The sequence below is a fragment of the Oncorhynchus kisutch genome, linkage group LG24 (genome assembly GCF_002021735.2).
Source record: "Oncorhynchus kisutch isolate 150728-3 linkage group LG24, Okis_V2, whole genome shotgun sequence".
In the NCBI taxonomy this organism is placed as follows: domain Eukaryota; kingdom Metazoa; phylum Chordata; class Actinopteri; order Salmoniformes; family Salmonidae; genus Oncorhynchus; species Oncorhynchus kisutch.
Window position 1 is genome coordinate 9,906,898 of NC_034197.2, and position 19,915 is coordinate 9,926,812.

At 49.1% G+C, this 19,915-nt stretch overlaps 1 protein-coding gene across 11 annotated transcripts in view; it reads left to right on the plus strand.

Moving 5' to 3' along the window:
- LOC109869484 (retinoic acid receptor gamma-A) overlaps nt 1-18,886 on the plus strand; it is an 81,058-nt gene extending 62,172 nt beyond the window's left edge. For 3 of the 11 annotated variants that reach the window (XM_031804306.1, XM_031804307.1, XM_031804311.1), the window contains 7 exons: nt 10,469-10,617; nt 11,002-11,152; nt 12,230-12,414; nt 14,426-14,602; nt 14,929-15,133; nt 15,463-15,621; nt 15,858-18,886. In XM_031804306.1, coding sequence (XP_031660166.1) covers nt 10,469-10,617; nt 11,002-11,152; nt 12,230-12,414; nt 14,426-14,602; nt 14,929-15,133; nt 15,463-15,621; nt 15,858-16,231 — 1,400 coding nt within the window. In that variant the 3' untranslated portion in view covers nt 16,232-18,886. The remainder of the gene's footprint in view (nt 1-10,468; nt 10,618-11,001; nt 11,153-12,229; nt 12,415-14,425; nt 14,603-14,928; nt 15,134-15,462; nt 15,622-15,857) is intronic. The other 8 variants (XM_020459670.2, XM_020459673.2, XM_031804308.1 and 5 more) reach the window with 7 other exon arrangements.
- The last annotated feature ends 1,029 nt before the right edge of the window (nt 18,887-19,915 follow it).

A 19,915-nucleotide genomic window follows, 5' to 3' on the forward strand; every position in this document is an offset into this window, starting at 1 on the left:
GAGAGAGAGAGAGAGAGAGAGAGAGAGAGAGACCGGGGAGGGAGAGACTGAGAGAGACCGAGAGAGGGAGAGACAGAGGGAGGGAGAGACTGAGGGAGGGAGAGACTGAGAGAGACCGAGAGTGAGAGAGACCCGGGAGAGGGAGAGACAGAGGGAGGGAGAGACTGAGGGAGAAAGAGAGAGGGAGAGGGAGAGGGAGGGAGAGACAGAAAGAGAGAGAGAGAGAGAGAGAGAGAGAGAGAGAGAGAGAGAGAGAGAGACCGAGGGAGGGAGAGACTGAGAGAGACCGAGAGAGGGAGAGACAGAGGGAGGGAGAGACTGAGGGAGGGAGAGACTGAGGGAGGGAGAGACTGAGAGAGAGAGAGACCGAGGGAGGGAGAGACAGAAAGAGGGAGAGACAGAAAGAGAGAGAGAGAGAGAGAGAGAGAGACGAGGGAGGGAGAGACAGAAAGAGAGAGAGGTGGCACTATACTGGCACGACAAACAATGGAGGGATGCCACTCTCTCTGTCCCCTATGTTGTGGCAACAGGCTCGTTCTGGGTTACGGTGATACAGTGGAGTAGTAGAGACACCCATCAACAGTTGGAGAATCCCTGTCTTTTTGTCTGTAGTGCAGTATTAAGGTAAAGCAGGGCTCTTCCGGTAGAGCCACAGCCTTGTGCCATTGGGTTTAGGTGCCAGGGGCTCTGCCCAGTGGGTCAGCTTACCTTTCAGCCCCCCACTGTTCCACAAGCTCTTCTCAATCTGGTGCCCTTCTGTCAGTCTGTCAGGCCACCCTGTCTCGTCTACACAGACACAACTGTCCGTCGCTCCCTCGCACACTGCCTCACACATACGTGCACAGGACACCCTTACTTAGTCATGTGACTTTCCACAAGTCAAATCATGTGGTTTTTCTGTAAGGGCACACAGACAAAGCACAAAACGCGTGCCCACGCGCAGGCACACACGCACACACACAGTACACACACACACACACACACACACAGTACACACACACACAGTATATACACACACACACACACACACACAGTACACACACACATACACACACACACAGCGTTCAGATAGTCTCGGCCAATCTCATCTCACTCTCTGGCCTCTGACAGTGACATGCAAGGGAAATAAAACACAGCTGTGGGTTCAGTAATGAAGTTAGAGATGTGGCCATCGGTGGAATGTAACCGTCTGCAGTAAACACGGCCAATACAAAGAGCGATAAACAGCGTCACAACCAGCAGATACAAGCAGCGCGGCACTTCAGAGCAGTACAGTGTGTGGAAGCCGAGAGCAGAGGAGTGTAGCCTGCAGAGACTGGGCAGAGCCACTGGCTGGAAGAGTGCCCACTCTGAATTCAAAGTCCACAGTTCTATTCGCATACAGGCTAGCACACACACACACACACACACACACACACACACACACACACACACACACACACACACACACACCCTCACTCACTCACATGCCAAGACTCTCTGGAACAGTGTCCCAGTGAAGACTCAATCATACCCACAGTCACGTAGACCCACATCGACAGGCAGTCTATTGTGAAAGAAAAGTTGTTCCTCTGCCAGGGTGTCATATGCTAGCCTAGCTGCTCGGGTTAAAATGAGGGTTGTGCAACATCACAAAACGCCGGAGGCACTAGAGCTGGGCGATATGGACAGAGAGCCATACCAGAATAATGAGAAATACAATGATATGTTTATAATGTTCATTTGCACCAGTTAAGCTACTTTCGTATATTACCATACCCTTACAACTACTACTACTCCTAGGAATGTTGTAACTATCAAATGTACCATCAGTAATAGCCTGTATAGCAGATTTATTATTTAATTATTATTATTATTTAATTTCTCACTTATCGTGATTATCGATACCAGTTCACTGCCCTCGATAAATGGTTGGCGCGGGTCAGTGTTGATAATTTCCGGTTTATCGTCCCAGCTCTATGAGGCACACAGTCAACAGTCAAGCCTTTGCTCTGTTCACAATTCAATTGTTATTGCACCCACTCTCCACTCCTCTCCACTCCACTCCACTCATCCCCTCTCTACTCCTCCCCTCTCCACCCCCACTCCTCTCCCCCTCCTCTCCACCCCTCTCCTCTCCACTCCTTCTCCCCTCCTCCTCCACCCCTCTCCTCTCCACTCCTCTCCCCCCCCTCCACTCTCCTCCCTTCTCCACTCCACTCTCCCCACTCCTCTCCCTTCCTCTCCATCTCCTCTCGTCTCTTCCACTCTACACTCCGCTCCCCCTCTTTGTCTCCACTCCACTCCTCTCCTCTCCTTGCCTCTCCACTCCTCCCCTCTCCACTCCTCTCCACACCTCCTCTCTTCCTCTCGCCACTCCACTCTCCCTCCTCGCCACTTCACTCCTTCCTCTCCACTTCTCCCCTCTGCCTGTGCCTCTCCACTCCTCCCCTCTCCACTCCTCTCCTTTCCTCTCCACTCCTCCCCTCTCCGTGCCTCTCCACTCCTCTCCTCTCTACTTCCTCCCCTCTCCACTCCTCTCCACACCTCCTCTCTCCACTCTACTCTGCTCCTTGCCTCTCCACTCCTCTCCCTCTCCACCTCTCCCCTCTCCACTCCTCCCCTCTCCACTCCTCTCCTTTCCTCTCCACTCCTCCCCTCTCCTTGCCTCTCCACTCCTCTCCCACTCCTCCCCTCTCCACTCCTCTCCACACCTCCTCTCTCCACTCTACTCTGCTCCTTGCCTCTCCACTCCTCTCCTTGCCTCTCCACTCCTCTCCTTGCCTCTCCACTCCTCCCCTCTCCACTCCTCTCCACTCCACTCCTCCCATCTCCACTTCACTCCTTGCCTCTCCACTCCTCCTCTCTCCACCCTACTCCGCTCCTTACCTCGCCTCTCCACTCCTCACCTCGCCTCTCCACTCCTCTCCTTGCCTCTCTACTCTGCTCCTTGCCTCTCCACTCCTCTCCTTTGCCTCTCCACTCCTCTCCTTGCCTCTCCACTCCTCCCCCTCTCCACTCCTCTCCACTCCACTCCTCCCATCTCCACTTCACTCCTTGCCTCTACACTCCTCCTCTCTCCACCCTACTCCGCTCCTTACCTCGCCTCTCCACTCCTCACCTCGCCTCTCCACTCCTCTCCTTGCCTCTCCACTCCACTCCACTCCACTCCACTCCACTCCACTCCACTCAGACAAAACAAAAGACAGGTTTTGAAAATCTCCAGAAAGCCCCTTCTCTTTTGTTCTCTGTTTGTCCTCCCTTCATTCTCTCCTTCTTCTATTGGATCGGTTCAACATCAAGGGAAGTCAATTGGCCCAGTTGATGTTGACCTAGAATTGAATGTAAATGACCTTCAGCTAAACGGCTATTTCTGTCTAGTGCACTTACATTTCACGTCTAATGAGGTGCAGTGATAGGATGTTACTGATGTAACTCCGCAGATGGAGGGGTGTGTGTGTACGTGCATGCTTGTGTGTGTGTGCACTGTGCACGCGTGTCCGCGTGCCTACGTGTGTGTGTGTGTGTGTGTGTGGTGCGTTTCTGTGTGTGTGTGTGTGTGTGTGTGTGTGTGACTGGGGATTAGTGTAGGCCAGGCCAGTGCAGCTGGGCCACTTGTGTACAGAGGCCATTGAAAGAGAGGGATTAGAGGTAAACTGATACTTAGCAGGAAATGAGCAGTGGCTACTCATAACTCAACTATACCCTCCTCTCTTCTCTTCTCCTCCCCTCTGTCACCCCTTACACATAGCCCCCACACATCCACCTACCACCCACCTCTCGTCCATCACCAGCCTGCAGACCTCCAGAGGGGGATTGTCATGCAAATTGAGGTCCAGGCTTCAGAACTGATAAGAGGGCCTCTCATTTCAGAAGCATTTGTTTTCTAAACAGAGATGAGCTGGGTTTGGGGGACAGGGGTAGACATGAAAAGACAGGGGAAGGGGCTCAGGGGGGTTGATTGATCATTAAATGTGGGCCTGCTTTCTTGGGGTGGGGTAAATGTGGAGCGGTATTTGGATAGGTGTGTGTTTGCGTGTGTGCGTGTGTGTGTGTGTGAGTGTGCGTGCATCTGTGTGAGAGAGAGAGAGAAAAGGAGTCGTATTCTGTTTTACCACGGCAGCAAGCAGTTCCGTCTCTGTCCTAGTTTATCTTTCACTCTCTCACTTCATCCCCCTTCTCTCTCTCTCTCGCTGCCCCCCCCCCCCCCTCTTTCTCTTGTTCCACCTCTCCGCCACTCAGACGGTGTCAGTCAGCAACGGACAGTATCCATTTCTAGACCCCACACAGGAGTTGTCCTTTTCAAAGGACTCATCAACACATGGCCCGTTTACTGCTGTTATTATTGACTGAACACACAGGTTCCCAGCACATTCTGCGCGGTTCCACTCGTTCCCTGTGTTTGATACATTCAAGGCCACGAGGATAGCTGCAGCTCCACTGCTGCAGAAACAATGTGCATACCCAATGGCACCCTATCCCCTATTTAGTGCATGGCGTTTGACCTCGGCCCATTTCTGACCTGGGTCAAGAGTACTGCACTATATAGGGAATATGAGTCCAGACACAGTCACTTCTTTTCAAAGTGGTTAGAGTAGAGGGTGATTTGTTACTTTAGTATTGGGATTATTCCTCTAACAGATTTAACAGATTTACCTCAAGATGTTTCTGGGAAGGAATTTAGGCTGTGGACAATGATTATCTCTAGTAGTAGTAGTGGCAGTAGTAACAGTAGCAGAGTTACACTGGCAGCAGCAGTAGCAGTAGTAACAGTAGCAGAGTTACAGTGGCAGCAGCAGTGGCAGTAGTAACAGTAGCAGAGTTACAGTGGCAGCAGCAGTAGCAGTAGTAACAGTAGCAGAGTTACACTGGCAGCAGCAGTAGCAGTAGTAACAGTAGCAGAGTTACAGTGGCAGCAGCAGTAGTAGTAGTAACAGTGGCAGAGTTACAGTGGCAGCAGCAGTAGTAACAGTAGCAGAGTTAAGGTGGCAGCAGCAGTGGCAGTAGTAACAGTAGCAGAGTTACAGTGGCAGCAGCAGTAGTAACAGTAGCAGAGTTACAGTGGCAGCAGCAGTAGTAACAGTAGCAGAGTTACAGTGGCAGCAGCAGTGGCAGTAGTAACAGTAGCAGAGTTACAGTGGCAGCAGCAGTAGTAACAGTAGCAGAGTTACAGTGGCAGCAGCAGTGGCAGTAGTAACAGTAGCAGAGTTACAGTGGCAGCAGCAGTGGCAGTAGTAACAGTAGCAGAGTTACAGTGGCAGCAGCAGTAGTAACAGTAGCAGAGTTACAGTGGCAGCAGCAGTAGTAACAGTAGCAGAGTTACAGTGGCAGCAGTAGTAGTAACAGTAGCAGAGTTACAGTGGCAGCAGCAGTAGTAACAGTAGCAGAGTTACAGCGGCAGCAGCAGTAGTAACAGTAGCAGAGTTACAGTGGCAGCAGCAGTAGTAACAGTAGCAGAGTTACAGCAGCAGTAGCAGTAGTAACAGTAGCAGAGTTACAGTGGCAGCAGCAGTGGCAGTAGTAACAGTAGCAGAGTTACAGTGGCAGCAGCAGTAGTAGTAGTAACAGTATCAGAGTTACAGCAGCAGTAGCAGTAGTAACAGTAGCAGAGTTACAGTGGCAGCAGCAGTAGTAGTAGTAACAGTATCAGAGTTACAGCAGCAGTAGTAGTAGTAACAGTATCAGAGTTACAGCAGCAGTAGTAGTAGTAACAGTAGCAGAGTTACAGTGGCAGCAGCAGTAGTAACAGTAGCAGAGTTACAGTGGCAGCAGCAGTAGCAGTAGTAACAGTAGCAGAGTTACAGTGGCAGCAGCAGTAGTAACAGTAGCAGAGTTACAGTGGCAGTAGTAACAGTAGCAGAGTTACAGTGGCAGCAGCAGTAGCAGTAGTAACAGTAGCAGAGTTACAGTGGCAGCAGCAGTGGCAGTGGTAACAGTAGCAGAGTTACAGTGGCAGCAGCAGTAGTAGTAGTAACAGTAGCAGAGTTACAGTGGCAGCAGCAGTAGTAACAGTAGCAGAGTTACAGCGGCAGCAGCAGTAGCAGTAGTAACAGTAGCAGAGTTACAGTGGCAGCAGTAGTAGTAACAGTAGCAGAGTTACAGTGGAAGCAGCAGTAGCAGTAGTAACAGTAGCAGAGTTACAGTGGCAGCAGCAGTAGTAACAGTAGCAGAGTTACAGTGGCAGCAGCAATAGTAACAGTAGCAGAGTTACAGTGGCAGTAGTAACAGTAGCAGAGTTACAGCAGCAGTAGTAACAGTAGCAGAGCTACAGTGGCAGCAGCAGTAGTAGTAGTAACAGTAGCAGAGTTACAGTGGCAGCAGCAGTAGTAGTAGTAACAGTAGCAGAGTTACAGCGGCAGCAGCAGTAGCAGTAGTAACAGTAGCAGAGTTACAGTGGCAGCAGCAGTAGTAACAGTAGCAGAGTTACAGTGGCAGCAGCAGTAGCAGTAGTAACAGTAGCAGAGTTACAGTGGCAGCAGCAGTAGTAGTAGTAACAGTAGCAGAGTTACAGTGGCAGCAGCAGTAGTAACAGTAGCAGAGTTACAGTGGCAGCAGCAGTAGCAGTAGTAACAGTAGCAGAGTTACAGTGGCAGCAGCAGTAGTAACAGTAGCAGAGTTACAGTGGCAGCAGCAGTAGTAACAGTAGCAGAGTTACAGTGGCAGCAGCAGTAGCAGTAGTAACAGTAGCAGAGTTACAGTGGCAGCAGCAGTAGTAACAGTAGCAGAGTTACCGTGGCAGCAGCAATAGTAACAGTAGCAGAGTTACAGTGGCAGTAGTAACAGTAGCAGAGTTACAGCAGCAGTAGTAACAGTAGCAGAGCTACAGTGGCAGCAGCAGTAGTAGTAGTAACAGTAGCAGAGTTACAGTGGCAGCAGCAGTAGTAGTAGTAACAGTAGCAGAGTTACAGTGGCAGCAGCAGTAGTAACAGTAGCAGAGTTACAGTGGCAGCAGCAATAGTAACAGTAGCAGAGTTACAGTGGCAGCAGCAGTAGCAGTAGTAACAGTAGCAGAGTTACAGTGGCAGCAGCAGTAGTAACAGTAGCAGAGTTACAGTGGCAGCAGCAGTAGTAACAGTAGCAGAGTTACAGTGGCAGCAGCAGTAGCAGTAGTAACAGTAGCAGAGTTACAGTGGCAGCAGCAGTAGTAACAGTAGCAGAGTTACAGTGGCAGCAGCAGTAGTAACAGTAGCAGAGTTACAGCAGCAGTAGTAACAGTAGCAGAGTTACAGTGGCAGTAGCAGTAGTAACAGTAGCAGAGCTACAGTGGCAGCAGCAGTAGTAGTAGTAACAGTAGCAGAGTTACAGTGGCAGCAGCAGTAGTAGTAGTAACAGTAGCAGAGTTACAGTGGCAGCAGCAGTAGTAACAGTAGCAGAGTTACAGTGGCAGCAGCAATAGTAACAGTAGCAGAGTTACAGTGGCAGCAGCAGTAGCAGTAGTAACAGTAGCAGAGTTACAGTGGCAGCAGCAGTAGTAACAGTAGCAGAGTTACAGTGGCAGCAGCAGTAGTAACAGTAGCAGAGTTACAGTGGCAGCAGCAGTAGCAGTAGTAACAGTAGCAGAGTTACAGTGGCAGCAGCAGTAGTAACAGTAGCAGAGTTACAGTGGCAGCAGCAGTAGTAAGAGTAGCAGAGTTACAGCAGCAGTAGTAACAGTAGCAGAGTTACAGTGGCAGTAGCAGTAGTAACAGTAGCAGAGTTACAGTAGCAGCAGCAGTAGTAACAGTAGCAGAGTTACAGTGGCAGCAGCAGTAGTAACAGTAGCAGAGTTACAGTGGCAGCAGCAGTAGTAACAGTAGCAGAGTTACAGCAGCAGTAGTAACAGTAGCAGAGTTACAGTGGCAGCAGCAATACTAACAGTAGCAGAGTTACAGTGGCAGTAGTAACAGTAGCAGAGCTACAGTGGCAGCAGCAGCAGTAGTAGTAGTAACAGTAGCAGAGTTACAGTGGCAGCAGCAGTAGTAGTAGTAACAGTAGCAGAGCTACAGTGGCAGCAGCAGTAGTAGTAGTAACAGTAGCAGAGTTACAGCAGCAGTAGTAACAGTAGCAGAGTTACAGTGGCAGTAGTAACAGTAGCAGAGTTACAGTGGCAGCAGCAGTAGTAGTAGTAACAGTAGCAGAGTTACAGTGGCAGCAGCAGTAGTAACAGTAGCAGAGCTACAGTGGCAGCAGCAGTAGTAGTAGTAACAGTAGCAGAGTTAAGGTGGCAGCAGCAGTAGTAGTAGTAACAGTAGCAGAGTTACAGTGGCAGCAGCAGTAGTAACAGTAGCAGAGTTACACTGGCAGCAGCAGTAGCAGTAGTAACAGTAGCAGAGTTACAGTGGCAGCAGCAGTAGTAACAGTAGCAGAGTTACAGTGGCAGCAGCAATAGTAACAGTAGCAGAGTTACAGTGGCAGCAGCAGTAGTAACAGTAGCAGAGTTACAGTGGCAGCAGCAGTAGTAACAGTAGCAGAGTTACAGTGGCAGCAGCAGTAGTAACAGTAGCAGAGTTACAGTGGCAGCAGCAGTGGCAGTAGTAACAGTAGCAGAGTTACAGTGGCAGCAGCAGTAGCAGTAGTAACAGTAGCAGAGTTACAGTGGCAGCAGCAGTAGCAGTAGTAACAGTAGCAGAGTTACAGTGGCAGCAGCAGTAGTAGTAGTAACAGTAGCAGAGTTACAGTGGCAGCAGCAGTAGTAACAGTAGCAGAGTTACAGTGGCAGCAGCAGTAGTAACAGTAGCAGAGTTGCAGTGGCAACAGCAGTAGTAACAGTAGCAGAGTTGCAGTGGCAGCAGCAGTAGCAGTAGTAACACTAGCAGAGTTACAGTGGCAGCAGTAGTAGCAGTAGTAACAGTAGCAGAGTTGCAGCAGCAGTAGCTAACTGCCGTAGCAGTAATGGTCATCTTGGTATCGAACAAAGCTAGCCCTGAGCGGCAACAACTGTGTCCTCCTCTCACCCCCTCCCCTTTTCTGTCCCCTGGCTTTCTCCGTTTTTCTTTAATCACACTCCTCCTTTTATACCCCCTTTTCCCTTCTTTTTGAAGTCCCCTCTCTCGTAAAAAAGGCAAGCTGGTGGTTTGGGTATGAGGGAAAGGGGGAGAGGAGGAAAGGAGGGAAGGGGGACTGGAGGAGGGGGGGTTGTAGGTTAATTGTAAGCTAGCCCTGTGGTGTCCATTGAAGGTGTTAGCGGGAGGCAGTAAAAGTTAGAATTCTAGAGCCTCCCTGTTTTTATTTTATGATTTTCGCTGCTGTTTTTCACAGGCCTGGGTCTACAGCTGGTGGTGTGAATAGCTTGCCCAAGGTGACTGGATCCTAGTAAAGGCCTGGCCAGCAGGGATGGGGCCTCCAGGCCAGCCATGAGACTATCTTTATAGGCCAGCTTATAAGTCTGGGCCTCTATTGAACCCTGACAGGGCCAAGCTGAGGAATTTAGGGCCAGGAAATGAGAGGAATATAGGGTTTGTTTGTCAGAGGGTGGTGGCGTTTTGGAGGCTGGAGCTGGAGAAGTTGGGGCGTTGAAGTTTGAGGGGTGACCAGGGGTGAAAGTTGAAAGAAGTGGTGTTGGGACGGGGACGGGGGGGTCAACATGTGTGTGCCTGTTACTGAGAGTGTGCAGTGTATGTGTGTTTGTCAGTGTCTGTGTGTGGCGGTGCCGGTGGCGGCATGTCTGTTGGCGTGTGCGTGCGTGCGTGCGTGCGCGCGTGTGTCGTGCGCGCACCTCTGTGTGTGTGAGTGTGTCTCTCTTGGGAAGTATGGAATCCAGACGTGGTGTAGCTCAGTGCCAAAAGGAGCATATTTCAAACATAATTATGTTTAATTTAGCGTAGGAGCATGTGACTCAAGGTACAACTGTGACGTTAGTGGTTATGGCAGTCAGCGTGTGGGACTGGGTTTGAGTCTGCAGTCTGCAGCAGTGGGAGGGGCAGACCGAAGCGGACACCAGTTGTGCATGGACATTTTGCTCTCTCATCTTCCCATACCTTAGCTACCTTGTGGGGCGAGTGGCAGATTTCTCCTGAGGCAAGTGGATGCCAGTCTCAGTGAGTGAGTCACTGTGGAATGAGGGATCCCTAGCTGCAGCCACAGCCCCGCCCATTCAGCCGCCAGGCCCTATCAGTGACTGAGATCTGTCAATCTAATTAATCACACCTCCACTTATCTGCCTGTTGTAAAATGGTTTGTTTTCTTTACCTCTGTCAATTACAGCCCCTCCCAACTCTAAAACAGACACTGAACTCTGATCTGTGACCTGAGGGCTCAGTGCTGCCGCCTTAGGGTGAATGATGGTAGGGTGCACTGGGGACATGGGACTAAAAGTCATGTCTTCCATTCCATTCTGACTGTGTCTATCTTCTCACTACTAATAGTCAGCCAAAATCTCCCCGTCTTTATTTGGTGTAGTCTAACCTAAGCGTGACTGAGTGCAACTGGCTCGCTAACAGCAGTATTCGACTGCAAGCTAGAAAATGTAACCAAAATCAAAGGACTCATCTACCTCTCTTATATTCTGCAGCGGTGGAGACCCAGAGCACCAGCTCAGAGGAGATGGTCCCCAGCTCTCCCTCTCCACCTCCCCCGCCACGCATCTACAAGCCCTGCTTCGTGTGCCAGGACAAGTCCTCCGGCTATCACTACGGGGTCAGCTCCTGTGAGGGCTGCAAGGTGAGGAGGCCCCTGCTTGTGCTTCATGATCACCAGCATCATCACACGCACTGACAACACTCAAACGTAACACTGGCAGGCAGCATGCAAATGGTCTCGTTTCTAATGTCCAAAAGTATGACGTCGGGAACGCTGTAAGGATAGAGAGGGTGAAAGTATTGAACACAGGACGTCGAGGCGTCGCCATGAGAATGTACGAGATCAAAGCCTGGATGAGGAAGTCATAACAGTACAAAACGTGCTAAAATGTTTCAGTCGGGAATCCCGGGATCTGAGAAATGAACAGAAATGAAAGGTTGAAAGATAACGTGGCCGTTACAATGTCACTCCCTCCACCGGGCCGCGTTTCATGTGCTCCTTCCCCCTCTCTTCTCTCGTCTCCAGGGCTTCTTCCGGCGCAGCATCCAGAAGAACATGGTGTACACCTGTCACCGGGACAAGAACTGCCAGATCAACAAGGTCACCCGGAACCGCTGCCAGTACTGCCGACTGCAGAAGTGCTTCGAGGTCGGCATGTCCAAGGAAGGTGAGAGACGTAAGCGAGGCTGGGGGGGATGGGGACTACTGACCTAGGACATCCAGGCCCTGTGATACGGAAGCAGGAATGCAAGCACACACGCTCATGCACAAACACACACATGGAAGTGCACACACACACACATGGAAGTGCACACACACACACTCAGAGTATATAAACAAAGCACTCAATATGCTTTTAGATAGTCGCTGGTAAAGTTTGATCTAAAATGATTCACCCAGGAGGAAGTAGGAAGTGAAACGAAGAAGCAGCAGGGTACTGATTTGGAAAGACTGGGCACAGTACCACCCTTGTGACTAATCACGTTACGAAATGACTCTTCCTGCGAACCAGCGTCCCAAATTACACCCTATTCCCTATATAGTGCACTGCTTTTATCCGGTGCAAAGTAGTGCCCTTCTAGGTTACAGGGTGCCCTTAGGGACACAGACTAGGTGTTTCACTAGTCATCTCAATCTCAACACACCCTTGCCCTACCAAAACCCCTCACCTTTCGTTCGCACTTTCATTTCAGTATAGTCGCTCTCTGTAAAAATAGCCTTTTTTGACTTGGCTCCAACGGATCATTCTGTTATGACAAATACAAAAACAATGAGAGTGTTAGCAAATTCTTGGTCACAAAGAGCTCAATTTACTCAATGTGACTGTGTATGTCTGTGAGAGTGTGTGTGCGAGGTGAGGTGAGTGGTGGGAAGGTTTGCCCATGGGACACTTATGTGGGTGTATTGTTTGTGTGGGATGTGTGTTAGGACGTGGATCACATTGTCCCCCTGCTATTTCTGGATATCCTGAGAGGAAGGAAAGAATGGGAGGAGGGAGAGGGAGGGAGGAAGAGGGAGGGAGATAACAGTGAATGGAGAGATAGTGTCATCACTTTGTTTAAGTGCTGTTATGAGCTAGATTGTATAATATGGCTCACTAACTGGTACGCAACATCACCGAATTGCGGCGAGTCAGTGGGAAGCTAACGGAAGTCCTCACTCACCTGTTGCTGTGTTCCTCCTTCTGCTCTTCCTCTCTTCCTCTTCCACCTCATCCTCCTCTTAATCCTCCTCCTCCTCTTCTCCTCCCTAGCAGTGCGCAACGACAGGAACAAGAAGAAGAAGGACGTGAAGGAGGAGTTGGTGCCGCCGGAGAGCTATGAGCTGAGTGGGGAACTGGAGGAGCTGGTCAACAAAGTCAGCAAGGCCCACCAAGACACCTTCCCCTCACTGCTGCAGCTGGGCAAATACCACACCGTAAGAGTCTCACACATTTGGGTATTTGTCCTTTTTTCCCCGTTAGAACATACTGATTCACATCCCATGTAAAGACACTAATCCACTATGAACATGCACACTTTCCCCAACTCAAAAGGCCAGTTTAGGGTAAATCAAATTTCTCCAAATCAAATCAAATGTCATTGGTCACATATACATGTTTAGCAGAGGTTATTGCGGCTGTAGCGAAATGCTTGTGTTCCTAGCTCCAACAGTGCAGTAGTATCTAACAATACACAACAATACACACAAATTGCAAAAGTAAAAGAATTGAATTAGGATATATACAAATATTAGGATGAGCAATGTCTGAGTGGCATTGATTAAAATACAGTAGAATAGAATACAGTATATACATTTGAGGTGGACCATTTCAGCTTGTCAGTGATGTGTACGCCGAGGAACATTGAATCTTTCCACCTTCTCCACTGTGATCCCATCAATTCGGATCGGGGCGTGCTCCCTCTGCTGTTTTCTGAAGTCCATGATCAGCTCCTTTGTTTTTTTGATGTTGAGTGAGGTTATTTTCCTGGCCCCACTCTCCCAGGGTCCTCACCTCCTCCCTGTAGGCCGTCTCTTCATTGTTGGTTATCATGCCTACTACTGTTGTGTCGTCTGCAAACTTGATGATTGAGTTGGAGGCGGGCGTGGCCTCGCTGTCATGGGTGAGCAGGGAGTACATGAGGGGGCTTAGCACGCACCCATGAGGGGCCATTGTGTTGAGGATCAGCAAAGTGAAGGTGTTGTTTCCTACCTTCACCACCTGGGGGCGGCCCGTCAATGAACAGCATTCTTACATAGGTATTCCTCTTGTCCAGTGCGATGGCAATTGCATGGTCTGTGAACCTATTGGGGCAGTAAGTAAATTGAAGTGGGTCTAGGGTGACAGGTAAGGTGCAAGAGATATGATCCTTGACTATTCTCTCAAAGGACTTCATGATGACAGAAGTGAATGGTACGGGGCGATAGTCATTTAGTTCAGTTATCTTTGCTTTCTTGGGTACAGGAACAATGGTGGACATCTTGAAGCATGTGGTAACAGCAGACTGGGATAGGGAGAGATTGAATATGTCCATAAACACACCAGCCAGCTGGTCTGCGCATGCTCTGAGGACGCGGCTAGGGATGCCGTCTGGGCCGGCAGCCTTGCAAGGGTTAACGCGCTTAAATGTCTCACTCACATCGGCCACGGAGAACGAGAGCCCGCGGTCCTTGGGAGCGGGCCGTGTCGGGGGCACTGTGTTATCCTCAAAGCGGGCGAAGAAGGTGTTCAGCTTGTCCGGAAGCAAGACGCCGGTGTCCGCGACGTGGCTGGTTTTCCCCTTTGTAGTCTGTGATTGTCTGTAGACCCTGCCACGTACGTCTCGTGTCTGAGCCGTTGAACTCCGACTCCACTTTGTCTCTGTGCTGATGTTTGAGAGCTTGGTAGGTGATTGGTTGGTGTACTGTAAGACTGTGAGAACATTCGACCTAGTTGGTTGATGTCCAGTCAGTGGTGTTATTATTCTACCTGAATAATAATTAAGCAAAAGGCCCGAGGGCGTGTGCTATATGGCCAATATACCCCGGCTAATGGCTGTTCTTATGGATACAGCCCTTTAGCCGTGATATATTGGCAATATACCACAAACCCTCAAGATGCCTTATTGCTATTATAAACTGGAGCGTTAAAAATACATGTTTTGTCATACCCATGGTAAAGGCTCCTGAGTGGTGCAGCCGTTTACGGCATTGCATCTCAGTGCTAGAGGCATCACTACAGACCCTGGTTTGATCCCGGGCTGTATCACAACCAGCCGTGATCGGGATAGTCCCATAGGGCGGCACACATTTGGCCCAGCGTCGTTCGGGTTACTGACTTGCCTAGTTAAATAAAGGTAAAAATAAATAAACAATAACCAATAACTCTTCTACCTGATCAATGTCTAATAAGAACCCTGTTTGTGTCCCTGCCATCCCCACGCTCACTCTCTCTCTCTCTCTCTCTCTTTCTGTCTCTCCCGTCCTCCAGAACTCCAGTGCAGAGCAGCGCGTGCAGCTGGACCTGGGGCTGTGGGATAAGTTCAGTGAGCTCTCCACCAAGTGCATCATCAAGATCGTGGAGTTTGCCAAGCGCCTCCCCGGCTTCACCACCCTCACCATCGCTGACCAGATCACCCTCCTCAAGTCAGCCTGCCTGGACATCCTGGTACTTACCTGGTTCTTTCTATCCCCTCATCCGCTCTGTCAACGGACCCTGCTATATTCTCTGAGACTCAGAGACGTGGCAATGTAATGATGAGGGGACACTGCTTCTCAGTGGATAGTGGCGGTATTGCAAGAGTAACCCCACGTGCTGTATAGAGGGAAAGGTGAACAGATGACGAGAGATTAGCCTGTTGTTTTAATGGACAATCGATAAAGAACATAACCTACTATATGGTTTAGCCTTCCTGTTGTATTTTTATTTATTTATATCCTTCCCCCTCTCTTTCTCGGTCTTTCCATCTTTCCCCCTCCGTCTTTCCCCCCTAGATGTTGAGGATCTGCACGCGCTACACCCCAGAGCAGGACACCATGACTTTCTCCGACGGGCTGACCCTGAACCGGACCCAGATGCACAACGCAGGCTTCGGCCCGCTCACAGACCTGGTGTTTGCCTTCGCTGGCCAGCTGCTGCCTCTGGAGATGGACGACACAGAGACTGGCCTCCTCAGCGCCATCTCCCTCATTTCTGGAGGTACTGCACCCTCAGGGGATTAATACTATTTTACTGCTCATCAATACAACGTTAAGAACTAATACACCTACATGTCTTTGAGGTGTTAGGCCGCGATAACATCCTCACTCAGTTACAATACCAGTAGAAATGTGGGGATGGAATAGTTTGGTTGCACTCCACTCTACACTTTATTTACCTGTAGCTGTTACCAATAACATGATACAATTGTAATGACCTCAAAATCATCAATTACGTCGATCCCATCCTAGTCTTATGGCTGTTTATGTGTCCAGTTTGTCACGTAATTGTGTATATAACGCAATCCTCTCCCCCTGTCCGTCCCTCAGACCGTATGGACCTGGAGGAGCCCCAGAAGGTGGACAAGCTGCAGGAGCCCCTCCTGGAGGCCCTGAAGATCTACGCCCGTCGCAGACGCCCCAACAAACCACACATGTTCCCCCGCATGCTGATGAAGATCACTGACCTCAGAGGCATCAGCACCAAGGGTCAGTATTGTTGTAATACAGAAGAGTACACTACAATTACACCAGACCACCAGCTAACACACACAGTCTGAATGATACATATAGATTATGGTGGAAGCAGAACATTTGAGATAGCACTTGGGACGTCAGGATTACTTCCATAACGCCTGGAACATCAAGCACTATAAGCGAACGCTAAGACATGACTTTCTAGACTTGTTAACATGAATGTTTTTTCCCCTGTGGTGTGTGAACAGGGGCCGAGAGGGCCCTCACTCTGAAGATGGAGATCCCAGGCCCCATGCCTCCTCTGATCAGGGAGATGTTAGAGAACCCAGAGGCCTTCGAGGACCAGACAGAGAGCAGTGGAGAGAGCTCCCCACCGCCTGCCCCTCCACCCACTCCACCAGCCTCCACCAAGCCCCCCGCCACCATGAAGACTGAGGCCGAGGACGAGGAGGACAGCTGGGGGACAGAGAACGGCAGTGAGCCCTCCCCAGAGGAGGAAGATGAGGATGATTATGATGATGGGGAAGAAGAGGACAGGGGCTCGGACAGTGAGGGGGAATCCTGGGCTCTGGAGAGTGGCAGCGAAGGGGATAGGAAGAGCCGTGCCAGGAGGGCGCAGTGAGGAGGGGAGGCTATCACACACAAATACAGTCTGTGCACTCAAATACACACACTAACTGATGTAATCATACACACGCACACACACACACACACACACACACACACACACACACACACACACACACACACACACACACACACACACACACACACACACACACACACACACACACACACACACACACACACACACAGACACACAGACACACATACACCCACCTTACCCCTTCCAATGCTGGCCCTCCCTCGCTTTCCTCTGTATCCTCTCCATCTTCCTACTGCACATCAGTCTCTCCAAGCAGGACATGACAGGACAGCAGAGACTTACACCTAACTGTACAGACACTATAACTCAGGTTCTCTGACTCACAGGTTCCTGATAAGTAACATGCAGACACGCAGAGAGACCTGCAGAGATACTATTATAAAAGAGGGATCGGAGAGACGACATGATGCAACCGACTGGACTCGTGAGTCCTGATATAGAGAAGAGGGAAGATGGCGTGATGGCAACCGACTGGACTCGTGAGTCCTGATATAGAGAAGAGGGAAGATGGCGTGATGGCAACAAAAAACAAAAAGTGGACTCTTTGACAACAAAAAAATCACATTTTTTTACTCTCTTTTTGTTTGTATCTACATAGAGGAATGGCCAAAACAGAAAGCATGAACTGAACAATAGACTATTTCCAACGGATGCAAAGCAAAACACGTTTCTTAAAAAGACAAACACAGGATGAAACCAAACTGAATATGCTAATCGATTTTTCTGCTGTTATTTGCTTTTGAATACTGTTCAATTTGTTTGTTTTTTTTCTTGAATTTTCTTTCCCTCTCAATGTATTAATTAGTCCATACATATCTATATATACCATTTATATTTTGTTTGTTTGTAATCCTGGTTTTGTAAATGATTTCTTTAGATGAGGTGTTGTTTTTTGAGGAGATTCCCATTACCTACGGATATCCAGAGAGAGAGAGACGAATCAGAATCCGAACTGGCAGACCTCGAACTGAATCTTCTTTCCAACTGCGCCACTGGTGTTTTTTGGGCAGTTTTGCGCGCCGTAGATGTCAATGATAATCAACTCCGTAATGTTGTGTTACAGTGACTAAAGTTGTGGATTTGTGTTGTTTATCAGGGGACTAGCATTCATCTATGTGCTTCCTTTCAACGCAACAAACGATGCTGTCGAATGGATAGTGTCTCAGTGCCAAAGTTAGCAACTCAACACACACTGACATGTAAAAGTATACACACACACACACACACACATACTAAACCTCAAACCTATAACAAACGTGCCATTTTGGCTTTGTTTGGTAGACAGAGATTGACAGTTGGCCGTAGCACTTGGCTGTGGCACTTTGATATCTTGTTTTATACAATGCATCTTTATTGCCCAATATTGACAGTACAGTCAATGGCAATCTCATCTTATTCAGCAGTCATGCAATTAACGAACACAACGGAAATGTAGAGAACTATCATCATCAAATGCCTGTGAAACCCGAAGCAGTATTTAACAACGTGCACAAGCAAACACTCGCTGACACATGATCAACACACACGCAGACACACGCAAGTTCAAACCAGGAACTTTTAGTGGCAACGACATGAAAACAGACTTCTCAGGGCTACTCTGTTACTAAGGACCAAACCCTAGCGGCCGCCAGGCTGTAGGGTGCGCCAGGAACAGGCAATATTTATGTGTGTGTATTTTTGACTCAAGTCAGTGGGATCTGACCAGTAAACTCCTAGCTCGGTGTACATAGAAGATAGATGACTGGTCTAACAAATGGCGTGGATGCCAGCCAGCCTGTTACCCTTTTCACACTATCATGCCAACCCAAACCAAACCAGTGCTGGCATGGGTATTCTATTTTCACATGGTCCTTTCCAGCACAGTTCCAGGAACTACGGTGGGTGCAGAGCCAGGCCAGCTCTGTCCAGCTCAGTTTGGCTCGGCTCACTGGTGTGAAAAGCATCATCTGTCTCAGACCTGGCAATCCGAGAAACCAACTGCCTTCTCATCCGAAGCCATGACATCATCATGTCTTTGTAATGTTGTAGGTTTGTACCCCCGCTCTCTCGTCTTCTTCAGTGAAGTGGCAGGCCCCATGTGTCCTCCCGTCATTTTCTTCTTCTCTTGCCAACGTGTCTCAGTCAATATGTAACCAATGGTTCATGATGCAGCTGGCTACGTGTACATTCCAGAGTTTTGTACACAGTCTCGCTACGAAGATACAGTATATGAACAGGAACGCAACAGACTCCTCCCAGCGGTAGAGAAAGAGGGCCTACTGTACAGTTCTCTCTGAATGTGGCCCTCCTGGTTGGTTTTTGAGTGTGTGTACAGGCTTTAACATGTCTCCTCTGTCATCGGGTGGATGTTCTCTGTACGGCGCTGTGGAGTCACACAGGAGCGCTTGAGAAGCAGAGCCGGCGAGGTTTGATGACCTCGTTTCCTCTCGGCCTGCCCTGCCAGGCCTTCATGATGCAAACGTTGCGATTATGCTGTTTTGGTGCCGGTGTTCTCTGTAAAACATGGCCAGGGTATTGTCCAATCTTCTGTTCATACCAACTCTGTCATACAACGAAAAAGCCATATGAACTGTAAGGCAAATAAATTACTTTTGTGAGATGAATAACATATTTCCTTTGAGAAATGTCTCATTCTCTTAAAATGTGTTGTAAAATTTTTTCCTTCTCAGTCGTGACACACTTGGATGCACTTATGACACCGATATGAATATTCCGTAAAACAACCCTTCAAATGATTTGTTACCCAAATGTTTTTTTGATAGCCCCCCGTTCGTTCCTTCACCAGCCGCGAGCCTTGCTCCTCCTAGTCCATTTCATTCGAGCTGAGCACTGCAATGGCGTCATCAACACAATGACTACCAATAGTGGGCGCTCTTGCACTTTGGGTACAGAGACCAGCCAGCCAGCAGTGTCTGTACACCAGCCCTGCATATAGGAAAGGACCAAGCAGGCACTAGTATTACCAGTGTGTTACAATTCATTCATGTTGCCTCCTACTGTAGACAGATGCAAACTTCCACTCCGTGTCCTTGGGACAGTGTTACAGTATACACTGAGTGTACAAAACATTAGGAACACCTGCTACTTCCATGACAGACTGACCAGGTGAATCCATGGCGAAAGCTATGATCCCTTATTGATGTCACTTGTTAAATCCACTTAAAATCAGTGAAGATGAAGGGGAGGAGGAAGGTTAAAGAAGGATTGTTAAGACAATTGAGACATGGATTGTGTATGTGTGCCATTCAGAGGGTGAATGGGCAAGACAAAAGATTTAAGTGGCTTTAAACAGGTTATGGTAGTAGATTCCAGGAGCACCGGTTTGTGTCAAGAACTGCAATGCTGCTGGGTCCCCCCCCCCCCCCGTTTTTTAACGCTCAACAGTATCCCGTGCGTATCAAGAACGGTCCACCACCCAAAGGACATCCAGCCAACTTGACACAAACTGTTGGAAGCATTGGAGTCACCACGGGCCAGCATCCCTGTGGGGCAACTCAATATTAGGAAGGTGTTCTTAATGTTTTGTACACTCAGTGTATTATAGCCTCGACGGTTGTTGTTATTAATAGACGTAGACACTAGAGTGAAGAGTGCTAAACAGAGATGGGGGTTCTATCAACTATATGATTGCCATAATTA